General features: G+C 47.0%; 1 protein-coding gene across 1 annotated transcript in view; it reads left to right on the top strand.

The window, feature by feature from the left end:
* LOC111145675 (melanoregulin) overlaps positions 1-21,258 on the top strand; it is a 65,230-nt gene that overhangs the window by 1,387 nt on the left and 42,585 nt on the right. Inside the window, exon 2 of the mRNA XM_022500766.1 lies at positions 17,469-17,628. Coding sequence (XP_022356474.1) covers positions 17,469-17,628 — 160 coding nt within the window. The remainder of the gene's footprint in view (positions 1-17,468; positions 17,629-21,258) is intronic.

Here is a 21,258-nt window from a genome sequence, read left to right as displayed (position 1 = left end):
AAACAGCAGCTCTCTTTGATGACTCTGAGCTCATTCATCTCTCACTCCCATGACTTAGGATTTAGAATTCACCATCCGCCCCTCACTGTTTAGTGAGCGCACATGTGTGTAAATATATATGTCATGTCTGCTTTATATACAGAAACAACTGTACACACGATGCACAAACTTTTGTGTGCTCTTGCTGATGGTTTCAGCAAGAAACCTAGATATTAGGATAATATGGACAGGGAGACAGCTAGTCAACCACCCTCAGTCTACAAAGAAGTAAGTAACCATCTGGAATTTCATGCTTGCTTGTACGTGCAGCTTGTCAGTATTCACTGTAACGAGAATACAGTACTGATTCTCAGTGTCTTGGGTCTTTGCAATTTTCCATCCCAGATTGCTATTCGAGTTAATAGTTTTGGTTATTTAAAAATCTTCACCTGCCCTGGTTTGCATTGGAAGGCAGTGAATTTTGCAAGTGATTTTAAGAAGACAGAGTCACTTGGGGCCAGAATAGCCTAGTGTTCATGAGTCAGATTGCCTGGGGTGGAAATCCCAACTGGGTGACTGGGCATAAATTATGAAACTTATTTCTGCCTTAATTTCCTCATCTGTAAAATGGGGAGGACATCAGTGTGTACCTCAAAGGGTTGTGGTGAGAAATGAAATGAGCTAATCCAAGTAGTGTTTAGCAGAGTGTCTGACCCATAGCAAACAACCAATAAATTCTAGTTAGTGTTAATTATCATTGTTATTCTTCTGAGCATGCGGATATGAGTGGACTGGTCTTTTGTGGCTTAGTGTCAATCCTGGCATCATTTCAGTGCAACTCCATTTGGGAAGAGCGGCTTGTTCGTGGAAATGTGGAGCAGTGATAGGTGTGTGTATGGGTAACTGTATCTTCTTCCTTACTCAAGTCATCATGAGGTCTAGTTTGAAATCTTTTTTGTTTGTTTATTTATTTTTAAAGTGGGAAGTTCCGTGGTTTTTCATATATTCAGAAAGTTGTGCAATCATCTCCCCTATTTGAGAGAGAACATTTCCATCAAGCCCCAAAGAAATGCCACACCCCTTAGCAATCACTCGCCACTCCCCCTTCCTTGGCCCACCCCATCCCTGCACCCACAGATCTGCTGTCTGTCTTCCTCGATTTGCCTCTTCTGCGAGTTGCTTATAAATGGAATCTGACGCTCTGTGGCCTTGGCACATGGCTTCTTTCACTCCAAATCGTGTTTTTGAGTTTAGTCTGCATTGTAGCATTTATTAACACTTCATTCCTTTTTAAGGCTGAATACCCTTTTTTTTTTTTTTTAAGATTTTATTTATTTATTTGACAGAGAGATCACAAGCAGGCAGAGAGGCAGGCAGAGAGAGAGGAGGAAGCAGGCTCCCCTAGAGAGCAGAGAGCCCGATGCGGGGCTCGATCCCAGGACTCTGAGATCATGACCTGAGCCGAAGGCAGTGGCTTAACCCACTGAGCCACCCAGGCGCCCCCTGAATACCCTTTTTATGTTTGGCTTCTTGACATGTTATTTACCTGTTCACCAAGGGATGGACATTTGGGTTGTTTCCACTTTGGGGCTGTGATCGTCTGCGTACCAGTTTTTGTGGGGATGTAAGTTTTCAGTGACCTTGGGTATGTCCTTGAAGTGGGATGCTGGGTCATACAGGAATCCTTCATTTAACTTTTTGACAAACTACCAGACCAGTGGCCGGTTTGAAACCTTGATGTGTTGAAATCATGGGCCAGATGGTCTTAAGTTTTATTTTATGGAGAACTTCTTTATGTCTTTTTTTAAATACTTATAAAAAAAGGGTTTTGTATATATGCTCTCTCCCTAACCAAATTGTTTATGATGAGACAATGGTTTTCAAGTTTTGTTTCAGGCCGCAAGGGAGCAGTGCTGGGAAGAGGTGTGGTTGGGGAATGACAAGTGTCATTTGTCTACATGGTCACCTGCAGGCCTCTTCCAAAATGCACCAGGGATTCTCGGGAGTTCATGAAAAGCAACTCTGAGTCTCATCTCCTTTGCCAGTCTGATCTTGCCTTTTATGTTTTGACCTCGTTCTTTTTTTGGCTTTTCTGAGTTTATACCTGAAGGGAAATGCCTGTGCCTTGTCTGGTTTGTGTCTGTGTTTTTCTCTGTTCTTCTAGTTGTTTCCCCTTTTTCTAGAAAAAGAATTTCTCCTTTTTCTAGTAATGCCTGAAAATTCATCCTGATACTGCCCAGCCCTTCGATTACCACCCTTTGCTTTCTTTTGTGTCGGGCATAAAGGTCTTGAAGGAGTTGTCAACTGTCCCCCCCCACGCCCCACTTTCTTCCTTACCACCCATTCACTATGAAATCTGGTTTCTCTCTTTTTTTTAAAAAATTTTAAAAATATTTATTTATTTTCAGGTGGGAGAGGAGCAGAGGGAGAGAGAAAGACAGAATCCCAAGGAGGTTAGTGGCTCCTTACAATGCAAGGCATGGATGCACTTGGAAGTCCTGATGAACAGGGAGCCAGATTCGGGGCTTGATCCTAGGACCCCGAGATCACAACAGGAACTGAAATCAAGAGTCGAAGGCTCAACTGACCACCCCACCCTGGTGCCACTGAAATCTGGTTTCTGGCCCCTGCCTGATGACATGAAAATTGCTCTCTTGCAAGTCACAAGAGATAGAAATCTGATGTTCTTTCCTTGGTGTGTGAGCCATACCTCTGTGCTTGCTGACCGTCCGTGCTTGCTTTCACACTTCCTCTTTCCCTGGCTTGTCTGATTCTCCGTTTTCTGCCTGTGATCGGTCCCGTCATGCTGGTCTCCCCCCTGGTGTGGATGCCAATGCCATATTTGTTAGATAGACATCTTATTTTTTTTCCCCAACTTCTTAAGCTTTTCTCTGTTCTCCAGGCCCATTCAGCTCCCTCCTTTGTGATGGAGCCTTAGAAAGTCTCCCCAAGCAGTAATGGCATCTCTTTCCTTTCTGTTTACCCCTCGGGTCTCTTGTGGTTATGACTCTTCTAAGGGGGGCTGCAACCCTAGCTTGATTGGAGGTTCTGGTCTAGATTGGAGGCCCTAAATCCAGCTCCCCTGACTCCTCCTGTAAGAACGGAATAGCTCCTTTTTGATTGGTAATGATGATAATGCTGTTCACTTGTTAATTTCCATGTGTAAATTTTCTAAAAAATGTATTTAAGACAAACTGCTGTGAAGACTAAGAGTCAACACACACGCGCGCCCAGCAGCGTGTGTGTGTGTTAAGAAAGCAGCGATGGAATTGAACCCCTCCCCACCACGTATCTCCCCTGACTGCATCTACCTTCTTTCTTAACTTTCTAGAAATGGTGCCTCCTGGGTATAGCTTATTGCACGAGTGAGGTTTCCTTGCATACCTTCTGTTGTTAGTCATCCCTAGCACTGAATGAAATGGGTGTTACTTACCACCATTTGATAAAGGAGGAACCCAAGACTTAGAGAGTTTAAATGAATTCAGAATCACAGTTGGTAAGTCGGAGAGCCAGAATTTGAATCCATGTCTGTCAGACTTCCAAATCCATGCCTTGCATTGTAAAAAAATTCAGAAAACTACCAAATGTTTTCCAAAAGTAACTTATAATATTTATGCATGAGAAACTGGTGGATATCAGTAGCCTTCGCTCCTGTCTGTTTTGGCCCCTTTCTCCTTCCCTTCTTCCATGTCCTTTGTGGGTAAAGTTCTTTTTACCTAGAAGTAGAAGCAACCTGGCCCTGTGAACCGAGCCCAGGGGGAGTTAGGAGACCCGAGTCCTAGTTTCAGCTATTAACTAACTGTGGGATTTGTGGGGGTGGGGTTGGGCCTCTCTTATCGTCCTCAAATTCTACTTTCTTCTTTTGCAAAATGGGGAGATCAGAGGTTTTTTTGTAATTTTATTTTTTTTCAGTGTTCTAATATTCATTGTATATGTACCACACCCAGTGCTCCATGCAATACGTGCCCTTGTTAATACCCACCACCAGGCTCACCCATCCCCCCATCCCTCCAAAACCCTCAGTTTGTTTCTCAGAGTCCACAGTCTCTCATGGTTCATCTTCCCCTCCAGTTTCCCCCAATTCACTTTTCCTTTCCTTCCAATGTCCTCCATGTTATTCCTTATGCTCCACAAATAAGTGAAACCATATGATAATTGACTCTGTCTGCTTGACTTATTTCACTCAGCATAATCTCTTCCAGTCCCATCCATGTTGCTACAAAAGTTGGGTATTCATCCTTTCTGATGGAGGCATAATACTCCATAGTGTATATGGACCACATCTTCCTTATCCATTCTCCTGTTGAAGGGCATCTTGGTTCTTTCCACAGTTTGGCAACTGTGGCCATTGGTGCACAGATAGCCCTTCTTTCCACGACATGTGTATCTTTGGGGTAAATACCCAATAGTGCATTTGCAGGGTCATAGGGTAGCTCTATTTTTAATTTCTTAAGGAATCTGCACACTGTTTTCCAAAGTGGCTGCACTAACTTGCATTCCCACCAACAGTGTAAGAGGGTTCCCCTTTCCCCACATCCCTCTCTAACACTTGCTGTTTACTGTCTTGTTAATTTTGGCCATTCTGACTGGTGTAAGGTGGTATCTCAGTGTAGTTTTGATTTGAATCTCCCTGATGGCTAATGATGATGAACATTTTTTTATGTGTCTGATAGCCATTTGTATGTGAGATCAGACTTTAAAAAAAAAAAAAAGATTTGTTTTTAAGAGCGAGAGGGTATGCGAGCAGGTGAGAGGCAGAGGGGGAGGAAGGGAAAGATGCCTCAAGCAGACTCCTCGCTGAGCTCGGACCTCAGTGCTGGGCTCCATCTCATGACCCATGACCTGAGCTGAAATCAAGAGTCGGACTCAACCGACTGAGCCACCGAGGCACCCTAGGGGATCAGACTTTGATGTAGGATCTTGCAGGGCTGTTCCAGGCTTGATGCAAATTCTCCTCCTCCTGTGGGCTTGTGTCCACTGAAATTGTTTGATGTGGTCTCCAGGGCCAGTGAGATTGTCTGTGGTACAGGGAAGGAACCTGAGGGCCCTGGGCATATGAAGCACAAGCACTTGTCCAACTCCTAGCTGCTCACGGCTGTTTCACCAGCAAATAGGTGAGGTCATCTCTATTGCCAGGAAGCTTGAGAACAGGTCTGGAGAAAGGACGTAAGACCTGACCTTCACACCAGGCTTTAGGGCGGAAGAAAGCCAGAGGTTTTGATCAGTCTCTGTTTTCTTCCCTTCACTCCGATTTTAGGACAGAGTCGTCTAAGACTCATCTTTTCAATCATCTTGGAAGGTTTGACATTCTGCTTGCCATTCTGCCCTGCCCTGCCTATATTCCTAAAGTAAATAGTGATCAAAACCACAAGGAACCAATGTGCACTGAGGACCAATGGATTGTTTTGGATTGTTCTGGAATGGCTACGTGGTCGATCATTTGTCTGTAAAATAGTGAATAACTTTTGGGCTCAAGGTTTTATGTGACTAATGGATAGAAACACATGGGGTGTATAACGTTAGTTTCCTAGGGCTGGCACAGCAAAGTACCACGAATCTGGTAGCTTCAATAAACAGAAATATGTTCATTCACACTTCTGGAAGCTGGAAGGGCTCTAGGGAGAATTGCTTCTAGCAGGTTCCAGCTTCTGGTGGCTGCTGGTGTCCTTGGCTTCTGGCTGCCCACTTCCAGTCTTTGCCTCTATTTCCCTCCATGTGCCTCTCCTCCTGTCTCAAACACCCCTCTCTTTGCTCTTGTAAAGATACCAGTCATTGGATTTAGGGTTCTTCGTAAATCCAGCCGCAAAACCCCTATTTCTGAATGAAGTCACATTTCACAGGAACCCAGGGTTGGGACTTGGACAGATCTTTTGGGGGGACGCTCTTCAACCCACTACAGGGTACTTTCGGGAAAACGTTCGAGCTCAGAGCATTGGTTTTTATTTCACTTTTATAGCATGGCTTTCTTCCATCCATGCTAAAAGCATGTCCTGTCATATAAAAATTCCCCTGAGCATGAGTTGTGGCCCTTGAAATGTCATGATTCTGGAAGCACAGCTGCAGTCAGCCTTTGAGCAGAGCGATGTCCCATCCTCCGGCCCCAGAGTCCACTGCCATATGGTGTCCCACAGGGACAGACCTCAGAGATCTGGAAGAGCCTTCGATGCAACCTGAAGGAAGTGGCGCGCAAATGTCACACTCTAAAGCCTGTTCACAAGGGTCCCTTTGAAGACTTTCGGGGAAATACAGGTCTGACGCTCTCATTTATACTCACGCCAATCTCTGATTTTTAGTGGCCGTCAGTAACCGATAAGCACCACGACGGTCCAGTTGTTGAAAAGCCAAAGAAGAAAGGGAGAGAATTAAAACCGTGGCTGAGTTTTTAATCGTGGCTCTCTCTTAAGCCACCTGAGTGAGCCACGTGACGAGCGTCCACATCGCCTTAGCTCCCCGCTCTCCTCCACGACCTCTCCTCCACGACACCTTATTCTGTATATTTCGACTCGCTAGCATTGAACTCAGGGCCAGCAGCCCTCTCACTGCTGCCTGGATGGAGCTTATCTAACCCACGGGTGTGAGGACTTTCAGCACTATGCTTGGGGGCCATTCCAAACAGCGGAATCACCAATAAAAAGCACAGAAATGCAAAAAACTTGGCACCGGATACATTACGGAAAGGACACTTGTCTGCACTATGAGAGCTGAGCCAAGCAAGCAGGGCATCATGCCGCGGAGCCCAGCCGGCGACATGCCCCTTGCATGCTGAAGAAGCAGCACCAGCATCGATCTGGGATGACAGAGTTTAGTAAGTGGGTAAGTGTGCGCACGTGGGAACGGTGAAGCGGAGTCGTCTGCAATCCCCACTTGACGGTTGAAGAAACTGAGGCACAAGAGCTTCAGTGACTTGCTCAGAGGCGTGCTTGGCTGAGCTGGGATTCAAATCCTATTCTATTTCGTCACCGTAGAAAGAGCAGGGACTGCCTCGTACGCAGGGAGATGTGCAACTAGATGCTAACGTGGTGTGTGCTAGAAACTGTTTGCAGCATCGTTAGAACCTGGGGTCGAGAGCCCTGGGCCCATGTTCTTGTGTTTGGGCTGCCCGTGGGAAAGCAGGTGCCCATGGGAAAGAAGGGTGGGGCGTTAAAGACACTCAGGAGGCACTCAGCACCCGCTCGAGAGGAACAATAATCCTTTACATGTGTGGAGTTTTTCATTTCACAGTGTGGACTCACATGACCTCCGGCCTGAATAAATTGTCTTCCACCCTTGGAAGGGCTTAAAGATACGTTGGCTGAAGATTTCGTGTCAGTGAGCTCTCTCGGGCTGGCGCAGATGACCTGACTTTCCCCATAGTGTGCTGAGGGGCTCCCCGAGCTGACACAGCTGGGTCACGACTTCCTGTAGAATCTGCAGGTACAAAGCCCAGAGCCCTGGGCCGGACCAGGATTCCTAGGAAATGCCTGCGGAGGCACAAAGGATTCCTACTGCAGGAATCAGCTCCCAGCTATAAGAACCTATCGCAAAGCCTGTATGCTTAACCTTCTCGAAAGCCAGAGGGGAGAGAGGCATGGGTCAAGGGCACAGTTCCCAGAACGGGGCCTCCGGTCCAATGGGTAGGAGGTGAATGCTTTACCAAGAAGTCAGCCACTCAGGGCGCATAGAGGGATGACTTTTAAAGGTTTTCTTTCCAGGCAACCTCCAGTGTCCCTCTTCCCCTTTCGTGAATTGCATGAGACAGTCTTAGTGACACTGGAAGTTCCTGAGAAGATGAAATTTCTTTCTCTTACACAGCCTGTGATCTAGGTTTCCTGGAACTTTTTATTCTCTAGATATCTTGAAGTGATCTTATCTCTTCACCTTTGTTTGGAGTAAATTCTGCTTCAGTGCTGGGTAAAATAAATTTATTTTGTTAGCAATTGAAGTCTTTTTTAGTCTGGTTGATACATATTTGTTGGTGCCTCTTATGTACTGTGCACTGTGTTCTTTCGGGGCCCTTTTTAGGGAATAACTTTGGCGTCTCAATGTGTATCTAAAATACCCCCCTAAGAGTTTACTGAATTCTCTCACTTATTATTTATTTCCTTAACTTAAAAAAAAAATCCACGTCTGTATATGTGATATCAGAAACTAAAAACGTGGGCACCTGGGTGGCTCAGTGGGTTAAAGCCTCTGCCTTCAGCTCAGGTCATGATCTCAGGGTATTGGGATCGAGTCCTGCATCGGGCTCTCTGCTCGGCAGGGAGCCTGCTTCCTCCTCTCTCTCCGCCTAATTGTGATCTCTCTCTGTCAAATAAAAAAAAAATTAAAACAGAAGAAACTAAAAACATATAAAAATAGCTACAGTATAAATAACAACTATAAAATGAATATTCTTATAGCCACCGTCCGGGCCAGGAGATTACTATGGCTAGCCCTGTATCCCCCACCCTAGATTCTATCTAGATTTTTGTGATAGTCATTTCCTGGCTTTTCTTTAAAGTTTTACCATCTACGTGTGCACCTTGAACATGTATTTTAGTTTTGCCTGCTTTTCAGCTGTACTCAATGACATCAAACTGTGCAAGATCCATCCAGGTTGCTTGTGTGTCGCTTAACTTGTGATTCTCGGTGCTCTGTAGGTTATCCATTTTGCTCACCCATCCTACTGTTGGTGGACTTTTGGGTGGTTTCCATTTTAGGGCGGTCACACCAGGCTCCGATTTTAAAGTCAGCACATCAGGTGAAATTGTTTTTCCTTCAGCCATATGGGCCTTCCCTTGGGTCCTCAGATCCACCAAGCATGCTCCTGCCTCAGGGCCTTTGCAATTCCTGTCTACCTGCTTAGAATGTTCTTCCTCCACTTACCTGTGTGGGTAACTCCCTCACTCTATCCAGGTCTCTGCTTGAAGTCATTTTATCAGAAAAGCTTCCCTGACAACCCTTTTTAAAATAGGCCCCACCCCCTCCCTCTGTCTCTTCATTCACCTGGTATTCCTTCTAAGCCCGGAGCATCACCTGACATAAATGTATGTACTTATTGTCTGCTTCCTCTGGAGAGATGATGAGCCCCACCTTTGTGAACTTAAATAGCTACAAAATATTGAGAGTTTGTGAGTCTGGAGACAGGGATTTCCAGCCTCATTTCCACCATTCAGAGCCCTGTGAACTTGGGAAACAATTCATCACTCAGAAAATATTTATTGAGCATCTCCTGCATGCCAGGAGCTGTTCTGAGCACTTTGATAACATCATCACTGGGCCGAGTAGGTAGTGATCCTTTCCTCCTTTTATTCTAGTGGGGGAGGAAGCAGCAAACATAATAAGTAAACTGGAAGATAAATGTGTGTAGGAGAAAGAAAAGGAGAGCATGGGCAGGGGAGCATGCTTGCTATTTAGATTGGTCAGAGCAGGCCTCATGGAGGAGCTGAGGTTTAGACAGATTTGGAGGAGGGGAGGGAAGGAGGCATGTGGGTATCTGGGGGAAAACATTCCAGGTAGATGGATCAGCCAGGGTGACTGGGGGATTCGGGGAACAGCAAAGAGGCCAGAGTGGCTGGGGTGTCCTATGGGGCCTAACAGAGCACTGAATGACTGGCTTATAGTCTAGGTCAAGTGGGAGCCACTGCAGGGTGTTGAGGGAGGGGTGACATGGTCTGATTTACACAGTAAGGGGATAACGTTGGCTGTTGTGTTAGGGACAGACTTGGTGGGAGGCAACGGTCCAGAGGTAGGTGGAAACAATGAGTGGAGAGATTCCTATGCCAGATGGGAGACTGACCCACCCTGGCTCGCTAGACCCCAGACTGTGCTGGGACGTGCTAGTGCCTGCCCCTTAATATCCTTGGCTCGGAGTGGTGGGAGATGGATGTGTTTTGAATGTAGAACCAATAGGAGTTTCTGATGGCTTGGAGGTAGGGGATGAGAGAGCCAAGAGTGACGTCAGGATTTTGGCTGGAGCAGTGGGAAGGATGGAGTGTCCAGGATCTGAGTGGAGGCTGCTGGTGGGGAGGTCAGATGGGACAACCAGGTGCTTGGTTGTGACCACGTGAAGCTCAAGGTGCCTCTCACACCTCCACAGAAATGGGAAGGAGCAGTACGTGTAGGAGTCTGGGGACACAGGTGTAGACAGGAGAGGGGGTGAGGTGAGCGGGAACGAGTGCGAGCAGAGCAGAGACCGAGGACTGGGTCCCGTCCTGCTGACTGCTTCCCAGGGTTCTTGTCAGGGCTGTCTTCAAGCCGGGAAGCACTGGGCGCATGCATGAGATGTGATGACGTGGGGCTCTCGTTCAGCCCTGAGGACAGAGGGCAGGGAGGGCAGGGGCACAGCGGGCAGCAGGGCCAGAAAAGGGGCCCCCGGTTGGGGCTTTTCTTTCTTCACACTGAGGCAAGCGGTGTCTCTGGCGTTGAAGGAAGTCATGGACCTCCATGGTGAAATGCTGAGGAAAACTCTGGCATCTACGGAACCGTGTTTAGACCGGATGAGCCAGGTGTGAGGAAGAGCTAGGGTGTCTGGCGGGAGGGGAGGAAGGAAAAAGGGAGGGAGGGAATGTAGGATGAGAGAAAGGGAAAAACATAATAGAGGAAGGATGGAGGGGGAAAAGATGGAGAGGGAGAGGATCTTGGCTCCACCTGCTCTGTCACTGGGAGGCTTCCTTAGCAAGAGAAAAGTCTGGAAGCCTGGGGGCTCAGCAGGCAGACCCGTTCTCAGTGGGGAATCAGGTGAGAAGTCCTTAGTCAAGGGGGTGGCATCAAACAGCCTTTGGGGTCTGTTTTTTGAGACCTTTGGTTGCTGTTTACCGGAGATTTTTAAAAAATAATTTACTTATCAGAGCAGGGGACCGGCGGGCAGAGGGAGAGACTCTCGAGCTGACTCGCCGCTGAATGTGGAACTCAACACTGGGCTCGATCTCAAGACCCTGAGATCAGGACCTGAAACCAAGAGTCGGATTCTCAACCAATGGTGCCCCCCCCACCCGGCATCCCTATTGGAGATTTTTATCTTTTCACTCTCTTTAGGGCTTCATCCTTGTGCCAGCAACCTCTGACACATGGCCTGTTTGTGGGGAGACCTGTGGAGCCACTCACTGCAGCTGCGGGTATCAGCAGCGAGCACAGTAGTTTTGGGCCTTCCAAAGTCTTGCTGGTAGGGAGGACTCACGGGAAGCTCTGGAAACTCTGGGTAAGCAGCCTTAGCAGCCCCCGGCACTTTGCACCCGCGGGCCCCAGGCAGGGGGCCTGGTCCTCCCAGATCTTGAGTCTTCCTGGGAGCTGCAGATGGGTTGAAAGAGAAGACAAGTGACTGGGTCTTATGCCCCCAGGAGGGACTAGGGGTGGAATTGTCCCTGTTGAGTGAAAACTGCTTCAGCTTCTAATGTGACTTCAGAGCCACTTCTCAAATGCTTGAGGTTAATGAAATATTTATTATCAGCAGATGGTGGCCAGGGGCAAAACAGCTGCTCTCACTTTCTTTAGAACCTTTTCAAAATCATTCTATGGGCGGGGTGGGGGGGAGAAGGTCAAAGTTCCTGACTCAGCACCCGCTCTGTCCCTGCTTTCTGTCTTTCCTGAGCTTCTTGGGTTCAGACCTCAGGGCCTTTGCACTGAATTCTCTTTACACAAGCCTCAGAGTCCTTCACAGAGGTTCCCAAGCTGCTTCTCCCGTCATTTGCTTTACACATTTCTTTCTCTCTCTCTCTTTTTTTCTGGTCTCTCCACCTTAAGGGTTTTCAGTTTTGAAGTAAAGCAGACTGATGCCTGGATGGGGTGGACGGTGCAGAAGAAAAGGATCAGGGTCTAGCATGCCAGAGCAGAGAATCTGGGATCACCGAGTCGGGCGGGCTCTGACAGAACCCTCCTTCACTTTCATCTGGACCAGAGTTTGGCTGACCAGGTTAGGGTTAGGGTCAGGGTCACATTCCACTCTCAGGAGGAGGGCAGGAGCCCCAGGCAAACAGCACGGGTCAGAGTCATTGGTTGCCCAGGGGCAGAAGAGCTGGATTCTCTTGCCTTATGCCATCCCCCTGGGTGTCAGGGACAAGGCAGTCCGAAGCTCATGGGATGCCAGGGCAACTCGGCTTCTAATTAGGACAGCGTGAGATGTGCAGAGCACTGGGGAGGCTCCCCGTGTCTGGAGCATGAGCTCCTCTGAACAGGCTCGGTGCTGACCTCCCTGTGGAGCTGTGTTTGGGTTTGCAGACGAAGTAGGAGAGGCTGTGTTTCACACTGGCCGGAGTCATGCGTGTTTCTGTGTGTGTATGTGTGTGTGTGTGTGTGTACATGTGTCTGTGTTGGGGTGAAAGAGAGAGGGACAGATAAAGAGGGAGAGAGAGAGAGAGAGATGGGCTTTGAGAGGAAGGGGACTAGCCAGGGAGGCACATGTTGTAATCTTCTCAAAACATGCAAGGGGATTGTGGACTGCAAGCAGAAAGTGGGCTAGATCACTCATGCTCCCATGGGGTTGATCACGGATAACGCAGGTGGGTACTGGCGAATTTCTCAACCTCCTGCTCTGGGGGAGTCTTTAAAAGGTGGCAATGGGGGCACCTGGGTGGCTCAGTGGGTTAGGCCACTGCCTTTGGCTCAGGTCATGATCCCAGGACCCTGGGATCGAGTCCCGCATCGGGCTCTCTGCTCAGCAGGGAGCCTGCTTCCCTCTCTCTCTCTCTCTGCCTGCCTCTGTCTCCTGTGATCTCTCTCTGTCAAATAAATAAATAAAATCTTTAAAAAAAAAAAATTAAAGGTGGCAATGGGGAGTTGTGGCTGACATTTCCTTTAACAGCTCACTTTACGACAGACACTCGTGGCATACTCTGAAAACACATCCTCTGTGCCTGCTCCTGCCAGGCCATGTGGGATGTTAAGAAGTGCAGAGTACAATCCCTCCCTGGAGGGACTTTCCAGGCTGTTGCAGAGTCCAGACTGACACAAGTGGAACAAATTCGGGGACAAGCTGAAGAGTGGTTTCAGGAAAGTACTAGAGTCTCACGGCCCCAGAGGGAAATGTCCAGTGGCATCGGGAGCCAGGGCGGTGGCCACTGTGAGCCTCTGGGGTCTCCATGCCCGGAGGAGCCGCCCTGGGGGAATTTGCCGGTTTAGAGGGGAACACTGCACACGTTCACTGCTTATCTGAGCCGCTCCATTTGTGGGTGTGTCCCTGTCACCGAGTTTGGATTTCCAGCCTGTGACACGTGGCTGCTTGGAGCCACGCCACTGGGGACCTCATGCTGGGAGGACTGTCAGCTGGCGGTCAGTCCTGGACAGACGGTCAAGCAATGCCAAAGTCTGGTCTGCGTCTGCAAATGGGGATAGTGTTACCTACCCTTCTGACCTCAGACAGCCGTGTCGTAGGAGGGATGGGACATGGGAGCCCCCAGGCTAAGCTCTGTGTAAGGCAGCGGGGCTTTATCAATGACTGTAAAATCTGCTTAGGCAGAAAGCCATCAGAGGCAGCACCTCTCACTTCGTGGACGCCTTTCCAGTGTCTGCCTGCCCTTTGGAGCTCCTCTTGGCCTCACCATCTGTCTTCCTTGGGACTCATCTGCTCTCTCCAGCGGCCCTTCCATTCCTGCTGTTTAAGTCTAGCTGTTCCCCCAAAGCCTTTCCTTACTCCCCAGGCCCAAGCCGGTCCTCCGATGCTGCGGCTTCCAGGGGCTGGAAGTGCATGGGCATTTCTCCCTAGTCTAGATGGCCAGCCCCGTCCTTGTTCCCAAGCCCGATTCACCTCCCTGTGAACATCCCATAGGCTCAAGGTCAACCCTGGTCTCCTCTGCATGGGGCCACTTAAAGGCCTCCATCTCCCACATCAGCTAGGACTCTGCCTGCACGGGTTCTAACCTCTCGAGATGCTAGAGTGTGTCCTCACATGTCCACTCCTGCCCTATTTCCGCAGCCACACCCTTGCTCGTGCTCACCCCAACCAGTATTTCAGACATGGAGAGTGAAATATGTATTTATTAGCAGAACTCCACCTTCCTGTGCCCCAAAGAAACCTTCGTTGTAACTCTAACAAATGACATTTAAATCGAGCGGCCCTTGTGGTTGTGGCTGGTTTGTGGGCTTCTGTCTCTGTCTGCCCCACACCCGCCCCTGGCCCCCTGACAGAGGACCTCAGAGATCAGGTCATGAACCCCCGGGACGGCCTCTTAGGCCATGTCTTTGTTCCTTCCTCCCCCTGAGTTGTTTCTAAAACCCAGACCTGACAAGGCTCAAAATCCCCCTAACTTTTCACAGTTCACACAATAAAGTCCAAACTCCAGCACGGTCATCGGTCTGACCCTGAGTGACCTTTTCTTCTTCCCACCCTCTGTTTCCCTCCGTGCGAGCACTGTGTGGTGTAGCCATACGGGGAGGCTTGGAATCCCCCAGGCCTGTGCACGCTTCAGGCCTCCGTGCGCTGCCCTCGTCGTTCCCTCTGCCCGGAATACCTTTCCCCTGCTTCTCCTCCTGGCAACAGGCGGTGCATTCCTCGGGTCTCGGTTAGACGTCGCCTCCACGAAACCTTTCTTGAGCTTCCTTCCCATCACACAGGTCGTCATTCCTTCTCTGGTTCTACGACGTTCTGTTTATACTTAAAAAATTTAATTTCACTTATCTCATTGCACCCTAGTCACACTAAGAACGGGGCAATGTCCTGTTTGTTTTCACGTCCCCAAAACACCCAGCCTGGCGCCCAGTAAACAGCAGGCATCCATTTCATGTTTGTGGAATCAACAACTGAAGGGATGAGTGAATGAATTTGACATGTGCGGCTAGGGCACTGAGACTTCATTTGCGTCCTCTTTGATTGGCTCATCATCCTTTTTTTTTTTTTAAATTTTTTAAATTTAAATTCAATTTAAATTCGTATAGAGTGTTATTAGACTCAGAGGTAGAGTTTAGGGATTCATCAGTTGCAAACAACACCCCGTGCTCATTTCATCAAGTGTCCTTCTTAATGTCCATCACCCAGTTACCCCCCCCCACCCACCTCCCCTCCAGTGACCCTCAGTTTGTTTCCTATGGTCAAGAGTCTCTTATAGTTTGTCGCCCTCTCTGGTTTCGTCTTGCTTTATTTTTCCTTCCCTTCCCCTATATTCTTCTGTTTTGTTTCTTAAATTCCATGTATGAGTGAAATCATATGGTCTTTGTCTTTCTCTGATTGACTTATTTTGCTCAGCATAATACCCTCTAGTTCCATCCATGTCATTGCAAATGGCAAGATTTCCTCTTTTTTTCTTAATTAAATTTTTATTTTTTATTAACTTATAATGTATTATTAGCCCCAGGGGTACAGGTCTGTGAATTGCCAGGTTTACACACTTCACAGCACTCACCATAGCACATACCCTCCCCCAATGTCCATAACCCAACCACCCTTTCCCTACCCGCCCCCCCACCCCCCGCCGGCAACTCTCAGTTTATTTTGTGAGATTAAGAGTCTCTTATGTTTTGTCTCCCTACCGATCCCATCTTGTTTCATTTTTTCCTTCCCTAACCCACCAACCCCCCAACGTTGCCTCTCAAATTCTTCATACCAGGAAGATCATATGGTAATTGTCTTTCTCTGATTGACTTATTTCGCTCAGCATAATACCCTCTAGTTCCATCCACATCGTTGCAAATGGCAAGATTTCATTTCTTTTGATGGCTGCATAGTATTCCATTGTGTGTGTGTGTGTGTGTGTGTTTGTATGTGTGTGCGTATACCACCCCTTCTTTATCCATTCATCTGTTGATGGACATCTAGGTGCTGTCCATAGTTTGGCTATTGTAAACATTGCTGCTATAAACATTCAGGCACACATGCCCCTTCAGATCACTACATTTGTATCTTCGGGGTAAATACCCAGTAGTGTGATTGCTGGGTTGTTAATTTTAGCCATTCTGACTGGTGTGAGGTGATATCTCATTGCAGTTCTGGTTTGTATTTTCCTGATGTTGAGTGATGTGGAGCACTTTTTCATGTGCCTGTTGGCCATTTGTAGGTCTTTGCAGAAATGTCAGTTCATGTCCTCTGCCCATTTCTTGACTAGATTCTTTGTTGACTCATCATTCTGAACAAAAGTGCTTTCTGCATTTCTGCCTTTGCCGTGCTAGGCTGCCTACATGACAGCCACATGTGGCCAAGCAGCCTCTGGTTCCCCATAGGTTGCTCCTTTCTCCATCGCTTTGATCTCTTTGTCCAGTCCCAGACCCTACACTTTGCACCGCAGCTAGAGGGATTTCAGGGTCCAGTGTGTTTTGGCCGCCTGTCTGAGGCAGATAGTGGCCTCCTGCCGACCTTGGCTCCAAGATCCCCCACCACTTGTGCTCCACTTTTTACAAGTGGACCCAGGGTTTTTGAATGTGTTATTTCATTTGCCTGGAACTCTGTTCTAGACTTTCAACTTGAAGCTCAAGCGCCCCTTCTTTACAATGCCTACCTGATGCTTCCCCCCACTGGCTCTACAGCACGTATCCTAGTTTTTCACTCTATAGTCACTTGGTCATTCATTAATGTGTTTCCCTCCCTGGGCTCTAGTGAGGTCCAAGGATGGGGATCGTGTCTGTTTTGTTCACAGCTTTATGGAGCCCTGTGATTAACATGGAGTCAGGGCTTCATACATATAATTAGATGAAGGGAATAGCCCCGACATGACCCTGCCTGTGCAGTCTCACAGAAGCTCACCAGGGCGGGGTACAAGCAGGTCCTAAGGAGGCTTAGCCGCTCGCCTCCTCCAGAGGTCCCAGCACAGGTACCACCTTGTAGAGGGCAAATCCTAGAGCGAACATACAAAAATGGGATTACTGAACTTCTTACTCGACAATCCACATTGTCTACTGAATGTATTTGGGGGCACCAGGGTGGCTCAGTCAGTTAAGCATCTGCATTCGGCTCAGGTCATGATCCCAGGGTCCTGGGGTCGAGTCCCACATCATGCTCCTTGCTCAGCAGGGAGCCTGCTTCTCCCTCTGCCTCTCCCCCCACTCATGCTCGCTCTCTCTCTCTGAAGTAAATAAATAAAATCTTAAAAAAAAAAAGGTAAGCATTTGGATATACATATTTTTTTCTTCACTTTCTTGTAAGGAATTTGATAGTTCGTTGCCATCATGATCTCAGTTTACTGTGCTTCCTTGAACTCATAGCCCGTGAAAAGCTCACCTCTTCAGGTCACTTGTCAATTTCTTCTTTTAATCATATAAGAATTTTATTCCCCTTCCCCCTATTGGATTTCCTTTTTTGGTTTTCACTGCTGGGATGTGCTGGGCTCAATTTCCTGATGAACGTAGTAATATCCCCTCTACCCAGGTGTCTGGTTACATCTGTTCTCTGTCATTTTAAAAGTCATTTTTAAAATTATTCTACTGTGCTATGCTTAATTATTAGAGACAGTTCAGGCCTTGTTAGTAGAAATATATGTTTATATATTACATCGTATATTATACAGTATATAACATTTTATTTGCATTACATGTTACAGGCATATGATGTATACATTATATACATTACATATATTACAAAACGCTTATACCCCTTTTTTTAAACACCATAGTGATAGCAATCCATATTCTTCATTTGGAGCAACTCTGGCGAGAGACGATGACAAGAATTTGTGGAGCATACCCCACGACCTGTCCCACACAGAGGCAGATGACGACAGAATCCTGTACAATCTGATAGTCGTTCGAAATCAGCAGGCCAAAGATTCGGAGGTAAGCGGGCACCGGTGGAGATCTTGCCGGGTGCCGATGATAACGGCCAGTCGGAAAAAGCAGTGACCGAGAAGGCCAGCTTAGAATAAAGAAATGGAAAGGTGAGCTGTTCGGAACGAGGGCGGTGTTTTAGCAGCCTGGGGGTGCTAATGTTAGTTAGTCTTGGTCGACCTGCTGGATACACAGATGAGACTGCCTTCTAGTTATGACCTCGATGATGCAAGGATTACAGCGAGAGCGAGGCAATGCTGCTGAAGACAGTGAAGAGAGCGGACCATCTTCCATGCCTTAGCTGTGTTTCTGTGATTTTTCCAGTTGCTTAGCAAGCCACAGTTAGAAGATTCAGACTGAAGTGGAAGGTGGAAGTGTATTTTGCATTATAACAATTTGTGCATTAGCGGGTTCTGAATTAGTTTTATTTGTTTTTTTCTCTTGGTAGCTTCTTAAATTGTGCATGTTGATTAGACAGCCGCGTATCATAGTTTTTGTGATGAGGCATGAAATTGATCTTTTTTTTTTTTTTTGGTAGTAGCAGTCTTTAAAATTATTAATTTTTCAGTGTAGTTTTAGGTTTATGGAGAAATGGAGCAGAAAATACAGCCACTACATCCTCAGTCCACAGTTTTCCCCATTACCAACATCTTGCATTGGGGGGGGTACATTTGGTACTGACAGTATTGATACATTTAACTAAAGTCCAGAGTTTACATCTGGGTTCACTCTTTGTAGCATATATTGTACAGGTTTTGACAAATGGATAAAGACAGGGGCTGAAAATACTCTTAGTCAACTCTTATCCCCAAGTTATTGGTATGGGAACACTGGCATATTGAAAAGGAGCGAGCTATAATAAGTTAAGAGAAAACAACAGGGGAGTCATGTTTTGTTTCCTCCTTATGGTACTATGTATAATGCAATATAATAGAGTAGGATGGGTATTATTTTCCAAATAATACTAAGTTTTCTAAATTCTGTGTTTATCAGTTAGTTCTGAGTGGATACCCTTATTAAATACAGACGTCTTGTTTTACTTTGTATCTTATAGTAATTGAAAAGAATAGAGACATTGAAAACCCCAGACTCTGGCTCTGAAAAGAAGTACCAGAGAGGGTCCATGTGTGTTGCTGAGGACAGGTGGCCACAGCAGGGGGTGAGAGGGGTCATCTATTCCTTATCTGGGTTTCTTTATTTTTGCTAATTAGTTGCTTAATTTTTCCCCCTCCCAATCATGTGTTAGCAGGAAGTGATAACTTTCAGAAGAGCCACGTGCCTTTTTATTCTGTTTTGGCTTGGATGCCTTGGGGGGGAGGGTTGGTTAGAAGCAGATGTGGGGGTGGGGATCTTCTGGTTGGGGTGGGGGTTGCCTCTGGTCCTTCAGGCCTGGGTGACGGTGGCCTGGAGTGTCTACAGTGGCTGTGGAGGCGAGTCCTGTCTTAGGTGTGGAGTGCTGATGAGGACGGCCTCTGCTAGACATCTGTCACAGGGTTTAACAGTATATTATACAGTATTTCACACCCTGCAAGTGGCCGGCTGTGTTCTGCTCTGTCCCTGGCTTCCAGTGTCCCCTGCACAATTCCGTCCTCTGCTAATAACACCGAAAGCATGTCATCTAGCTGCTCCAGCCAAGTCCTGCCGCCTGGCTGCCCTTCTGGAGCTTATGGACAGGAGCGTGTGACCTGGCTTTCCCCTGATGCGAGAGCCACCCCTTCCTTATCCTACTGAACTGGGCTGACCAGGGAGGGTTTCTTTCTGCCGGTGAGGATAGACCTCTTCTGACCCCACCGTGCCCAAAGCTACTAACAGCAAGAGGGCCAGAGTAGCTGGTGCACCCCCCATCCAAGGCACCTGGATAAAAAATTTTTTCATATTTTTTTCCAGACACTTGAAAATACATATAAAAGCATATGTTAATCTATCCTTCATTTTCCCCCACATTACATACTGCTCCTCACCTTGCCTTTTTCTACTTAATCATCTATTTTAGACCTAGGTCCCTTTCAGGACGCTCTAGATTTACCTCATTGTTTTGGGGGAGGGGTCTCTGATATTCTCTTACCTGGATTGGCCATCACTTATTCAACCAGTCCCTAGTAACTTTTATGTTGTTTCAGGGTTTCTGAGGTAGTGTTGCAGTGGCTATCCATATATACTTGCATGATCTTGGATAGATTTTCGGGGACAAGAATTGCTAGGTCAGGCAGGGTACATTTCAATGGTGGAATTGCCACAGAGCCTCCTTCTTGGGGGAACCTAGGAAAGATCCCTGAGACTGTGGAACTGGGGAGCATTGGAAGCTTATCCTGTGCTCAAAGGGAGCAGCTGCTGAGTTCCAGGCAGGTCTTTGCCATGCTGACAACGTGGATCTGGAAGTGCCAGAACTTCTGATTTTTCCTTTTAAAGATTTATTTATTTTAGACATTGAGAGAGAGAGAGGGAAGGGAGGGGCAGAGGGAGAAAGGCTTCAAGTAGATGCCACATTGAGCGTGGAGCCTGACAAGGGGCTCAATCTCACTACCCTGGGATCATGACCTGAGCCGAAACCAAGAGTCAGGTGCTCAACTAACTGAGCCACCCACGTACCCCATAGAACTTTTGATTTTGAAGGGAAGATGAAAATCCAGATTTACAAATAAAATGTCCAAATTTTTATTTATTTTATATTTTTTAAAGATTTTATTGTTAGGGAGAGAGAGCGAGTGAGCACAAGCAGGGGGAGTGGGAGAGGGAGAAGCAGACTCCCTGCAGAGCAGGGAGCCCATTGCAGGGCTCAATCCCAGGACCCCGGGATCATGACCTGAGCCAAAGGCAGATGCTTAACTGACTGAGCCAGGTGCCCCACATTTTTAAGTGATAACTCACATTAAAAAAATGTGTCAGCTAGACAAAATATGTTTGTGGGCTGCAAATATACAGGGCACATTTACAAAATGGATGACTACTACATATTATTATAGTTATGTTGTCTGGTATGAGCAAGAAACGAACCCACCGTTAATGAAGAAGATGGAGTTGGGAAGCCGGTTGGGTTGTGTTTTAAGTTTGAAGGAATTCCTTGTTTACTACTGTTGCTTATTTTCTTTTTCACAAAGGATGAAACTGGTACAAATGTTAATTAAACAGAGGGTTTTAGTTTTCTACCTAAACAAATTCTACCTACTGAGGTACAAGGAACCCAAGATATTCTTGTATGATACAGTTTAGAAGCTCAAGCAAGGTATTAAGGAAAACCAGGCATTATGGTTTTCCTTGAGTAGCCATAGCCATGCTGGGAATGTCCCTATTTGGAATTCCCTGAAAAATGAAAAATAATTTCAAAATAGTTGTGTGCACTACCTCCATTCCCCTAGTGGTAGGAAATGCTGCATATTGCGCTAAATTTGCACTGTTTCCCCAAAATGAAAAAAAAAAAAAAATCAGAAAAGCAGTGTATGCAGAACAAATAATGAAGCAAAGCCCAAACTTAAAGTTACTTGCAGTGACAGAAGATGTAAAACGTGACATTATTGAAATCGAATAGAATGCACTTTCATTTGCAAAAGCTTCAAAAGCTAATTGAAAACAGACTTCCAGCAGAAGAAATAACGCATCTGCAGACCTCCAAGCAGTGGAACACTTACTGCTCTTGTCTTC

This window comes from Enhydra lutris, unplaced genomic scaffold (genome assembly GCF_002288905.1).
Source record: "Enhydra lutris kenyoni isolate GAN:26980312 unplaced genomic scaffold, ASM228890v2 scaffoldscaffold1, whole genome shotgun sequence".
NCBI classification, from domain to species: Eukaryota; Metazoa; Chordata; class Mammalia; order Carnivora; family Mustelidae; genus Enhydra; species Enhydra lutris.
Note: the sequence above shows the minus strand (reverse complement) of the source record. Positions and strands in the feature narration are given on the sequence as shown.